The sequence below is a fragment of the Morone saxatilis genome, unplaced genomic scaffold, assembly GCF_004916995.1.
Source record: "Morone saxatilis isolate NCDOM2014 unplaced genomic scaffold, NCSU_SB_2.0 Contig4, whole genome shotgun sequence".
Lineage (NCBI taxonomy): Eukaryota > Metazoa > Chordata > Actinopteri > Moronidae > Morone > Morone saxatilis.
Window position 1 is genome coordinate 3787142 of NW_023339984.1, and position 13643 is coordinate 3800784.

Here is a 13643-nt window from a genome sequence, read left to right on the forward strand (position 1 = left end):
ACAGCTCATTCTAAGGTAACAAGAACATAACAATTCTTATATTCAGGTGATTATACATTAATGAAAACATACCTATAAATATTATATTCCATGTCTACTAATAGATCCTCCTAAATGTTACACACTGCACCTTAAACCTGCCTCTGAACTTAAATTTCTGGTGCCATCATCTGTCTTGTTTCAATGTATTGACACTCATTTCTACTGGAAGAATTGAATTGAATTATCTTTTCCCACTAATGTAGTAAATAACCCCCCCCAAAAAAACAAAATGGGTCAAGACATATAGCTGTTATGTTGACATTATTACAGTTGTAAGGTGAACGTTTCCTTTAAGAGTTAGATAAAGTCTTATCCTTTGGGTGGGAGAAACTATGGATGGGCAGGCTTTTAGCAAGGGCATTTGGGAACCATTGTTTCCTCAGCGTTTAACACTGTTATAAGGTCAATACAGCTATGAAGACTTTAGAGGCACATAACACACTTATAAAACCTGAGTGTAAAGTCTTGCCTTGCAGCGTAACAACAAAGCAAAAAAACTCAAAGCTCTGTGTAGTAAGGAAGCCACTGTAAGTATGAACAAAGCAGGCCAAGAATAAAAAGATATACTGATGGGGTTTTTTTCCTCAGGAGGTGATGCCAATTTCATTTGGAATGATAATTAGACATGCTGTTTTGATGACGGTCTAATCAAGCTGACGTGATTATAACTTTCTTCCTTACAGAGCAGATTCTGTTACTGGCAGCACAAGGTTAAAAAAACAATACTCAACTTTATGATTTGCAATACACAGGGCAAAGTCCTTTGTAATATAACATCTGATAAGGGTAGATTTAATTATTATGTGTATTTTTAATGCACAATTTTCCTGAATTGACTACAAAGATGGGAGCTGGTAATAGATGAAGAGCAAGCAATTTATTTTTTCCCCTTTATTTTTTGTAATTACTGGTACAGTTTGTTCGTTTAACCTGTCTTACCTGACCTCTAACATATAGCAAGAGAGTATGGTAGGTCACCAGAAGCTGTTCTTACCTCTCTGCCATGCTCCTGTCCATCCCACTGTAGAGCTGAGAAGGAGGTATTATTTATTAATAGTCAGTCTCCCCAAAGCTCTGTAAAACATCCTGTTGAGCTCCCTGAGGTGAGCGCTCAGCTTCAAAGCAATTAAAACCGAGGCTACGAGAGTGGGAAGAGAGCAAAAGAAAAATGGATAGAGTAAGGAGAAAGAGAGAGAGAGAGAGAGAAAGGTCTGACCAGCCACAGGTCCGGTTTGGCTGACTGCACAGTCAAATACTGTACATTCAGCTTTTATGCCTGGGAGGACAGGGGCCCTGAGCGGAATCACCTCCCCATGTCAGGGATCCCTTGTCTGAGTTTAAAGCCCCAGTGAGCCTTTGGGACATCTCTGGGGGATTATATAACCATAATAAGTGAATGTAGTGATCCTCTCCCTTTCCGTCCCTCTGAGTCACATTAAGAAGTTGCAGAAAAAGGGCCAAAGAAGAAAGATGAAGTCTTCTTAATGTCTGGTTTAACTTTCTGTCAGAAAGCCTTCAAGCTTTGGAAAAATATTTAAATCAGGAAGTTTGGAGATGCTAAACTACCCTTAGGTGTGAATGTGAGGTTAAAGAATTATCTATTAGCCCTGCAGGGTGTTTACCTGCACACTGCTGCATCCTGGGATACACTCCAGCCCCGAACAGACTCCAAATAGGAATGATTGGTGTAACGAAAACAGATGAGTATCCAACAGCTTGTTGGCCAAATTAGCCCAAAGGCAGCCAATATCTATGAACTTCTCGATATATCTCCACCTTCTAAATCATCAGTTTTTACATGCAGGAAGAGTCACAAGTTGCCTCATACGGTATCCAAAGCCATTCTACTCATAAACCATAAACCTTGTAAACCAGTATGAAGCAAGGTTATGCCTATATCCATCAGCAAGTGCTGTTAGGCACCATAAAGGCAGCTTAAGTGGTCTTTAATAAAGGTAGGTTTTACATGCCTCTCAGGCGTTTTCTCATAAAAACCTGAAAGGTTTTGGCGAGTCATCCTGTCTTATGGGCTTGTAAAATCTTAGCATCCTCCTCTGACCACAATGTCAATATGAATGTCTTTAGCAGAGGTTTTCTGTGCTTCCAAGAGCCCCATAACCCTTTCATAATTGCCAACAGATGATGCTCTGTCCTGGCATACCCTGTTGTCCCCTCAATGTTTCTTCTTATTTCTCTTTCCATTCCTCTCTTGTCACTCACCATCTATGATTATATTTGTCATGAGCTTGATTTGATCAGAGGGAAAAAACAGGAGAAAGAGAGGATCTGTGAATAACTTATGAGTGCTCCCTCCTCGAAATTGAGGCATTATGATACGTATATTAGTTCCACTGCTTTGCTATTCTGTGCCCATTGTCAAGGTGGGTTATGCAACTGAACAGGCTGAGACAAAGCAACTATTTTGGGCAGAAAGGCTGTGTTTTCCTCAGAGCCACTAAGGAGGAGATGCCTTGTCTCCAGGACAAAAAAGACAATAAAAAGACTAAAATAAGACCTGAAGTGCAGGAGAATTGGCAACCACCTTTGCAGGGGACGTGTTGAAGAAGACAATTATTTACAACAACAAGTAGTAACTGGAGGGGACACGAAGAACACATCCATCCATCCATTTTCTGTTTATTCAGGTCTCAGTGGCAGCAGGTTTAGGAAGGTAGCCCAATAATCATTCTCCACATCCTCCAGCTCTTCCTTGGGGATCCCAAGAGGTTCCCAGGCCATACAGGATATGTAATCCCTCCAGTGTGCTCTGAGTCTGCCCCAGGTCTCCCCCCAATTGGACGTGCCCAACCACAGTTCCCCAGGAAGGCATTCAGGAGGCAGCCAATCATTTGCCTGAACCACCTCAACTCACAGCAGTTCCATTCCTTCCAAATATCCCTAAGGGTGAGCCCAGGGAACCTGTGTAGGAAGCTAATTTTGACCTCTTGATTTCAGAGTCTCATTCTTTATGTCACTCGTGACCTTTAGGCAACAGCAACCTTGAAAAGGAATTTACACCAGGACAGCTCAGCATTGTCCACATCTCGTCTACTACTGTCCCCTTTGCCTCTGAAGAGATTTTTACTCATCTTATTGACCTCTGCAAGAAATTTGGGCGATGTTTCAACCAAGACCCCCAGTTCTGCCTCCTCCACAGAGTGTGTGTGAGTCAGATTAGTAGTTCTTAAAAGTGTTCTGAGTGGGTACATCTTCACTCAAGGTCAGCAGTTCTTGTCCCCTGCTGGGAACAGCCTGGGAAAGGCCCTACCTCTACTTCCTTTTAGACAGTTTACCGTGGTGCCTTGCAAACTTTATCTAAAGGCCACCTTTTTTAGTTTGATGGCTTCCTCAACCTGCAGGTTTTTGGAGTTTAGCCACCGGGTACAAAGATGACCTGCTGGCTATAGCACTGAGTAGCTGTGGTCAGAAGGTATTCAGAGATAATTTGTAATTAAAAATATTTCTAGTGCAATTTCTTTGCAGTTCACTTGAAAAGGAGAATGAGGGCAGATGTTAATATATTTGGATTACAGACAGCATTTTTGGTGTCCACTGGAAAATATACACCATGCATCATTTAGCAACTAATTCGCACATTTTATAATCCAGTATTCAATTTAGTTTCCGCAGGGTTTTATTTAATAAACATGTACTGACCACATGAGTAGGCCGGTTTGTAGCAGCTGATCAGAGATATTTACATATTTGGATTTCACATGTTGGAGCTTGACTAGTAAAGGCCCAACATGAATCATTTAAGTCTGAAATTGAATAATCTGCACCACATCTTTGCCTAATGAGTACCAAAGGGATAGTCAAGCGATGGCCAGAACCGCTTCACAATTATTCACTTGCAATTTGATTTTAGCCTAAACTAAGATTTTGCACAGCAAAGCTGTCCAGTGTCTCTTTTTTTACATACGTTGTGTGTGGATCCTTGTATTACTTGATATACAATACATACATATATAATACAATAATATATATTAGCACTCCTTCCAGATCTTCATGTTACTGTTTTTTTTTTTTTTTAATTATTGTTAACATCCCATTTGCTCAAAAGGTACCAAGCATAGTATAATACTAAAAACCAATGAATGTCCTTCAGTCATAAATCAACTGTGTAACCTCCACAACACACATAAGCAACATCAAACAAATGAATGAATGAATGAAGGACATGAAGCTACAAAAAGCTAAAGATCGTAGGATTATTGAGCTAGGCTGAAAGCAGACTATTTGATGCATTCAGTGATGAAATATAACTCACCTTTCGGAGAGATGATAGCCTGCATTTAGAGAAAACTCTGTATTGCAGTCATTTATGCATGCATACTTTTATAGCCTATAATATCTGTGCTTTCATGAATACCTCAAAGAGGGAATGTTATATGCACCAAAGACCTAGTTTTAATCTTCAAAAAAACCAAGGGAATGAAAGGCAAAGTGACAATAAAGTAAGGACAGGGATAAGCTTGTTGCCTTCCTTTTTTTTCAAGGCACTCTTGACAACAGCAGCGACCTGGCCATGCGGGTTGTATATAGATAAGTCTGAGGGTCACAAGATACAATCACCGGGTCCATCAGTCAAAACACACTTGCCCGCTGCTGAGGTCTACTTCCCTCCCTCCTTTCCTCCCCCCAGATTCCTCCTACTGTCCTGCAGCTTTAGGAATATTAAATATGCGAGGCGTCCGCGCTGCAGATGTGATTCTATTGATTTTGTGTCAATCCCCCAGGCCGCAGTAACTCGATTTGGTATCAGTGATGGCTAAATGAGACTACTCCAGGCAGGAGCGGAGAGAATTGAAGAAGAGTTGAAGGGTTGGCAGGTTTCTCTTCGGCTAATCTCCACAAAGCACCTGTACTGATTTTACAAGGCATTTGAAGAAGTAAAACAAATAGCATTGGTTATTGTCTCCTCTTAATTCAGGAAGTCATTAAAAAGCCTTGGAGTACTGAAACTGCAGAATTCAACCTGACGATACAAGTTCTTTCATTTTTTAACGTTACACAGTAGAGCTAAGAGGTCGTGGCCACATCCCACTGGGTTTCTTAGGCATAAGTTAAATTTTCTCAAAGCAATATTCATCATAACTGATTCTACTCTAATGAGGATTCCAACCCCCTACAGTGCTGAGTGCTTCGCCAGAGTCAGCAATGAGCTTAATGCAATTAAGGCCGCAGCCGTCTCGTAGAACTCCTTCGACTTTGTGAGAGACTGTTTGCCCAGCTACTTCTTAAATGTGGACAAAGCCAGATAAGCAGAGTTTGAGTGCTAGAGGCACTTTCATGGGAGCCTGTTTGACTTGTATTACTTGCCATCAACTTTATGTTTATGCTGTTTGAATTTGAAGATTGCCATGAATCAGGGGTGTCTGTGAATGTAGATTTAGTACAATTACGACCTGTGAGAAAAGAAACAAGAAAACAAATGTATTTCCTTTTTCTCCGCAAAGTCAAGATGAAAACAAAAACTGATGAAACACATTCATAACACAACTGAATATTTGTTGCAGCTGCAGTGATATTGGAGGGTTTTCCTCAGTTTGTTTTTGTGTTAGTGTGTGGGCGAAAAAGACTGTAAGAACTGTCAGCCTATGAAAAACAAGCATGAAGCAACATTTCATTGATTTACAGTGTGTATGTGCTTGTGCATATGCATCGGTTTGATTTTATGGGAAGTAACATATAAACAACAGAGACGTGTAGCGCTGTTATCTGCATTGTGATGCTGCATTGTGATTCACCATAAACCCTGACAGAGACTCTGTTTTGTGCCATATCAGTGGCAGTGTTCCCATCTTCCTGGTACCAGGAATCCGTCCTCGTTCTTCGCGCTCCATTTTACGGCTCAACATTGCCACCAAGTGGTAGATAGCACCCATGATCCCACTCGGGCATGAGGTTAACAGCTCCAGATGCTGGCAGTCAGTGCACCGCAAGAGGACAGCATTGCAGATGCAGGTGTCATGGTGGGATTCAGAAAGATGAGCAGACGTCAAATCATAGCAGAGCTTGGCGGTGGTCCCAGTTTTTGATGAGCGGACATCAAATCAATAATCTGTTCATTAGTCTTACAAGAGGAAATCTAAGAGTGATGTGCTGTTCAAACCAATCAATATTGCATGTAGTTACTCATTTTGCCAAATCCCTATCTCCATCCATGATAACCTTTTATGTGTACCTATAGCTACTAAAACACCTACCTGCCAATATATCTGGCACAAATAGCCCTCTCTATAGCCTATCAGGGTGATGTGCATTGCAATCTCTGTCTAATTGCAGAGGACTATAGACCTGTGCCATCTGTTTAGGGGGGCAAATGACATCTTTGCCAGAATGCGTTTCAACTATCAGGCCGCAAATCTTTCCTTTCCTTGCAATCAAGGTTGTAGCATGAGTGCTAACAATGAGTGAGGTTATTTCCCTCCTGCCTTCATTACTGTGTAATTAGCTGCAGTGCTATTCAATTTCCCTCATTTCAGACTTTTCAGATCAATATCACGCAGGCTGCCCGCTAAATGGCTGTTCTGCTAGGAGGGCTTTTCTATAGCTGAACGGGAAGTATCAATCACTCGGCTAAAAGAGTCGTTCGATCCTATAGCAGGCAATGACCACACACACTTTAAGGTGCAATCGTACAGGCTTTGGAGGAAAAGTGGCGTGGAGAAATGTGATATTTCAAAAAGGATATTATGTTAGAGTGTCAGGTTTACGACTCCTTTTTGTCTACCCTGTATCGACCACTATTGAGGTAAAGACACAAATCTGGACATTTCATTGCTTGCAAGGACATTGCCTAGCATGTCACCTTACAGAAAGAACATCCTTTAGTTTGTGTCTTCTTCATCTTGTTGATTTCTTTTGGTGTTTCAGCATGCAAATCAGCTCTTGAGGAATGAAATGCCCATTAATGTGATTTTCTTTGTCTATTTATTAATGATGGACCTAGTATTTTCGTGCTGGTAGAGTAGACAGCTACATGAGATAAAGTAATGAAGAACAGTTGCATAATCAGGCGGTTAACACTGAATACATCTGTGAGTGTGACCAAGGTCGATAGGCCAAGTTATGAGCACATCAGCTCTGCAGTTCATCAGCTCATTGTTAGCCGACACAGGCCCACATGAGAGCATTTTGCAGCATTATAGTGCTGGTAGAGATATGAGCCGACTCAAAGGCTGGATATAGTCAGATCAATGTCCTCCCATTGAACTGAACATACAGAGTGGGAGACAGGCAATCAGAGGCCTGGACTGACTTCAGTTCTGAGAGTAACTAGATGTGGCATCGACTGCAAGGCTCATTCGAGGCTGGTTATTAATGTGTGTAATAGACAGTCAGAGGACACTGGATCGTGGTCACATGAAGGATGGCAGAAGTGGTGGCAGTTATAGAATCGATTTCAAAATCTCTCCAGTTTGAGTTTCTGGGAGGGGGATGTGGTCAGAGATTTTGTTGTGTTGCAACTGCTGTGAAACTGTCTTCTGTTGGAAAGGGTGGAGTTAAAAAGTAGAAAAAGTCTCAATAAGTTACAATGTGCTGTCCGCTATTCAAGTTGTATTCTAATGGGCTATTTTGTATTAAATATGGGGGGAACCAAATCATCTCACACCCGCCTCACTGTTGGACCTCCTGTGCTTTTGGTGCAGCGTCAGGCACAGTATGGATGTTGTTAAGTGAGCCTCATCTCCAAAGTGTCACCATTTCAGAAACAGAGAAAAATAGCTTTGATTTCGGCTTGACAGATGTATTTTACCCGTTAAGTTTATTCTAAGATTTGCAAAGTTTTCGAAATCCTAAACATCAACTCTTCAAGTTAAAACATGAAAATTACCTAAATTGCCAGCTTTCACCTGAGATTACCAGTATTAACAATAATTGGTGTAAGCTTTGAAGTAAAACAGACTGTATTTTTAGATCAAAGCAGCCGATAAAAGCTGAAAATACCCTCTGCTCAAGCAAGCTCATGCCTACTAATTGAATTCCCATTTCAGAAAGACAAGACAAAACCATGTTTTTTTCCCAGTATCATTCTTATTAGTCACAGAAATGCAAAACCAGAACACATATTAGAGTGATGCCTGCTGCATTTAATACTGAGGAATCGTCCAGGACCACAAGGATTAGCATGACATCAGTCTGAAAGATTCATTCATAGAATGACAACAAACATCCTTCGTCAGGCAGGGAGTGACACAGAAGGACCGGCAGCTATTTAGCTATTTATACAGACAAATAAATACCAGCAATGTGAGGAGTCTCATTCAATAACGAACCAGCAGTTAACAATATGGCACTCGAAGTCTGAATTCATCTCTCCACGGGCACAAGGCAACAGAAACATTTCCTCTGTCTGGAATTTCAAAACTTCATGTTTGGATGTTAACTCGGCGTGCTACCTTAAAAAACAAAACGTCTGGCCGGAGAATAGAGCCATGAAGGGAAAAGCATGCAGGGTAAAAACAGCAAAATACAACTTTCATCAAAACAGATTCTCAGGGAAATAATATAATATTTATAAGCTGCTGTCAAATGAAAAGCCTCATTACTCCAGTTTGTGGGTTTTTTTTTGTATATATTTGATTATTTTATTTTTATTGACAGTCTCAGAACTCCAAAGCTCATTTAAAAGCGGATAGAGGAATCAGTGGGAAGTTAACCATTTTCCTGCTCTCTGGTGTCATCATATTTATCTGGAAAGATGAGTTCTTCATCTGACAGCAGCAAATCACTGTTTCTGCTACATTCACAGTACTGCAAGAGGATAGATAATCTATCAGAGCACTGGTACAAGACAGTACTGCATACTGAAAACAACACAACAGCAATAACTATAGGACAGTTACTGATATTCAGGTAAACATGACAAAAATATAACATTGTTAAAAGTCTGTCCTAATTATAACTGTCCACACAGTCATTTCAGCTGTTCCTTTTGTTGGCAAAATGGTTGCTTTTGTCATCAGGCTTCAGCACCACAAATCAACAATATTTTATCTGACATCAAAATAGGTCCTATTATTGGTCCATTGAAATGTATTTCAAAACAAGATGATTAACAATAAAAAGCAGAGCTTCTCAGAAGGAGACAGTAGCTTAGTCTGGGTGACAGGTTTACATTCTTGGCAATAACAGCACCTCTTTTATGTTTTTAAAGAAAAACAGCCATTCCAATTTGCAGCAAAGTGCGCTCAAATTATACTTCACTGACTTTAACATTCCACCAAGAAAATACAATTTTGTGGATTTTTTTAAATATATAGTAAGTTTTACAGTAACACTCTTGGCCAACACTGAATCAAAATGCTGAATTTTTCGACATAGAAATCATACAAATACATTCCATTCACATTGGTCATCACATTCATGTGAGTTAGCTGGAGTGGAGTTGCTGTTGCAGTATGTGTCCACTGTGTGGCAGCATGTAGGTATCCTAGCTTGTGTTTTCAGTGCAATTTCTCCTCAGTGTTGAGGGCTGTAAAAACTGACATACTGTAGCACATTCTGTGTCTGGCTCCCGACTGCTCGCTGATTTGGCTTCTTGCACACCAACCGTAGGAGGGATTCTAAAATAGAGAGCTGGAGACTGTTACTGGCCTGTTCATCAAAATCACACTTCAGTTCAAGGCTCCTGCAAGGATATACCTTGTCGACTGAAGGGCATAAAACACATCAGCACTGTGATAAAAATGTATAATGGCAGTGTCCCTTGTGAGGCTGGATCACCAGCTGGGCAAAGCAGGCAACGGCCCTGGGACCCCAAAACTCTAGGGCCCCTGAAAGCCCCACATTCACTGTATGTCAGTTTGTTTGTGGTAATCTGATTAAAAATACATTGTTAAGGATGAAGCAATAAATTATAGTATTAAGCAAAATAGAATAGGCCCTTAAGGTGGTAATTAATATTTATTAATAACAATAATAATAATTAAAGAGGAGGCCTGTGGCAAAATATATTGTTTCAGTTTATGCTCTCCGGTACTTATCCCTAAAAACATTTGTGTTTAATCAAGGAATTGCTCATTTTTATTATTAGGTTGGTCTGCTGATGGTGTCTTGCATTCTGGCAAATCAGTGGTTCCCTGGAGGTCGGGACAGCCCCTAAGGGGTCACAAGATAAATCACAGGTGGTGCAGGATGACAGGAAAGGAAAACATTTCTCGTTTTTTATTTATCTTGTTATCCCCAATTATTGCTTGCTTTTTTCTTGTAAAATAGTAATTAGTTTCACCTCCTCAGCCCTGGAAAACTTAGCCAATTTAAACAATCTTAGAAGAGAAAATTGCTCTTTGATTGAGCTGCTCACACCTCATACTCATATCCAACCTTTGATGACAAGTTGTAAGTACGCATTACTGTGTTTTAATGGGTCAAAAACGTTGGTAGATGATATGACATAAGGATATTTCCTGTGACACTTTACTGATTCTTTATTTGAACAGTCTAATTTTAAATGCTTATTTGATTTCTTGCCAAGGGTTATATGAGAAGATTGTCTCACTCTTAGCACTCTCACGTCTGTCTGTAAATATGCAACCACAGCAGCAGTCTGTTAGCTTAGCTTAGCAGAAAGACTTAAGACAGCTAGCCTTGCTCTGTCAAAGGTAACAAAATCTGCATACCAGCGCTTCTAGGGTATGCCATGGTTATGTAATTGACTATTTCTTGGCCAGACGCAGTAACTTCCTCTTGGTTGGTTAAATGGCAATGACATGGTGATGATACACCTCCAGGAAGTTACTTTGCCTGGCCAGGAAATAGTCCAACACAAACAAACATGTAAAACCCGAACATGTTTTACTACACTTTTGTTTTTATACAGAATAAACAAACAAGATATAGAACCTTAATGAACTTTAGAGGTGCTAATTGGTGAATTTAGTTAACTTTGGACTGAGCCAGACAGGCTGATGTGTGCAGACAATAAATCTTTCTCAACATGATAGCGATTAAGGGTATTTCCCAAAATGTTGATTTATGCCTTTAATGCCCAACATTCAAAAAGCAGATGTTCAACAAACTGTGACTGATCTATTTCTCACCTGGTTATAGATGAACATCAAACACTCCTTCTTCCACTGTCTCTAGATCCTCTTCAGCAATTACTAGAAACAGAGAAGGTCAGGAAATGAGGAATAGATTAATCAATCAAATGAAAATGCAAAACACTGCCTAGAGCAAATGAAATGTGTGGCCTTTGTCTGTTTACCTTGCCAAATCATTTGCCTTGCAGCACTGTGTAGCCCATTGATCAAGCAGATTCATGGTGATATAAAACATGGCCAGGCAGGGCACCATTTTTGATAATGCCTAATGAAAACATTGCATCTATGAGTCACTGGCCTTGCTGTGGTGGGCCAATCATATTTCCATTGCAAATTACACTCCATTGTTTGAGAATATCTTCCAAATGTCAGTGCCCCATATGCTCAGAGGAAGACAAAAGCACCCTTCAAAAAGTGGAGGTGTTGCTGTGTAGACATGAAGTGCTGAAAAGTGTTATAAAAATTCCTCTAAGCTATAATTTTCTGAGAGGATGACTGCATTAGACCGTTTTGGAAAAGAAAATTAGATTTTTCTGCCAGTGTTTTTGGGCACATTTTAGGATTGTGAGGGTGTTTTTCGTGATCATGTTGGTGTACTATATTGTGTCTTAGAAAGCTAATGAAACAATTTCATGCTGCATGTACATCATATGGAAAGGACAGAAGCTTCCCACCTCAAAATAGTCTTTGAGTTTAGGAGTTAGATATAAATCCTAATCCAAATTTACCATCAAATTAAAAATGCCTGCCATGTGAAAAATAATTGCCTTATTGTAAATCATCATCTTTTACCCTATTCACCTGTAGTGTCTTTTTCCATACATATCTTTAAAGGCTGTTTTCTCAAAATATTTTTTTTCTCACACTACAGAAATATCCAGTTCAGCACACATACACCAAACCCTCCAGTTTTATTCCTATCTAAATTCTGAAGGTTTTCCAGAGGGGTTTGTTCATATATCATTCATAACCTGATAAATATAACATTGTATTCCTAAAAACATGGTGAAAATGGATGTTTTTATGGCTGCTGAAAGTATTTTCTGATTTATTGGGCGATAAAGAGACACCCAAAACCCCTAGGCAAAAAGAAAACCCCATTGACTTTAATATGTCAACAAAATGAAAAAATTCTGTTCTGTAAATGTATGATAATTAGTGCAGTTTTAATCAGATAATTCCTCATTTGCACATTTAAAGAAGTTTCCTGGGGGTATTTATGAGTTAAAATTGTTCACCTGTGTTGTCTCCTGCTAAGTGGTGCATTTCATGTGGTGCAGAAACGTGTTAAACGTTAAAGTGAGAACAGAGCTGATGAATGTGAACCAATTCTGAAGGTTTTCCAGAGGGAATTCAACCAATTCTGAAAGCCTTTTAGCCAAGGGAATCATAGGACTGCCTCGTACTTGATTTGAACAACAAAAAGCACCACTCACCTGTGTTCTGCAGGCTGGGTGGGGTGTTGGCAGGTGGAGGGAAGCTGTAGGATCTGGCCTGGAGGGCAGGCGGAGTCTCGTGGCTGATGCTCTTGGTCCTCTTCCGGCACTCAACGGCCAGGCGGCTTCGGCAGGCCTTGTGGCAGTTGACCCCGCAGGCTGCCGGCAGAGTGTTCATTTGGAGGGAGGAGGACGGCAGCAGGGAGAGGGAGAGGAGGAGAGGACGTGGAGTTCGTCGGAGAGGGAGGGAGAGTTGCCAAGAGAGGAGATGAGATGGGAAAAAGGGAGGGGAAGGCCAGGAACGAGGGGAAGGTGGGGAGTGAGGTGGAGAGAGAGGGAGAGGGTCAGACAAAGGGACGGGTGCAAACAGAAGCATCGGGGCGAATGGAAAAGCTAGTGGTGACAGGAATGAGCTTCTACATGCCATGCAGACACACAAACACCGGCACATGCACACAGTGAGGCCGACTGTGCCCGACAACAACTCTGTCAACCAGCAGGAGTCTAAGAGGAGGGGAGCGATGGGTCATTAAGCAAGGCATCATGAAAATGTGAGAGTGAAAGAATCTGAACACTCACACACGCACGCCGCAGTTTTTGTCAACCAAAATGTCCTTTCTCCTTGACACCACTGCAAATAATTTCCCTTTCTTAAATTTGAGAAAAGTTGAACAAAGATCTTTTGCACATTAAAACTCCATGTCACTACCACCTCTTGACATTATAATAGGGTAGTTTTCTCCTTCAGTCAGGTTTCAAGTGTATTGCCTTAGTCATTAAGTACCTAACAGTCATGATGAACCATCTGAAATGCTGAGGTAGAGCCAATTAAAAACTTTTAAAGTTTATTTAGTTTAGTTTTAGTTAATTTTCACTGCACTTTTTTCTCTTGGTTTGTTGGTCTAACTTTACTGTGTTATTTTGGCAGCCACCTACTCAGTGGCTATATAGCACACTCAGAAATGCTGGAATAAGCCCCAAATATGAAGTTAAATATTAAGCTACAGCCAGCCGCTGGTTAGCTTAGCTTAGCATAAAGACTGGAAACAAAGGGAAAAGCTAGCCTCTATCCATAGGTAACAAAATGGGACCACCCGCAACTCCAAAGCTCCTT

At 40.6% G+C, this 13643-nt stretch overlaps 1 protein-coding gene across 2 annotated transcripts in view; it reads right to left on the reverse strand.

Annotated features, from left to right (window-relative positions):
- Positions 1-8117: 8117 nt before the first annotated feature.
- Positions 8118-13643, reverse strand: part of LOC118338132 (RAS guanyl-releasing protein 2-like) — a 37569-nt gene continuing 32043 nt past the window's right edge. For both annotated transcript variants that reach the window (XM_035675356.1, XM_035675355.1), the window contains exons 15-17: positions 12530-12688; positions 11091-11153; positions 8118-9614 (exon numbers count right to left, since the gene is read on the reverse strand). In XM_035675356.1, coding sequence (XP_035531249.1) covers positions 11095-11153; positions 12530-12688 — 218 coding nt within the window. In that variant the 3' untranslated portion in view covers positions 8118-9614; positions 11091-11094. The remainder of the gene's footprint in view (positions 9615-11090; positions 11154-12529; positions 12689-13643) is intronic.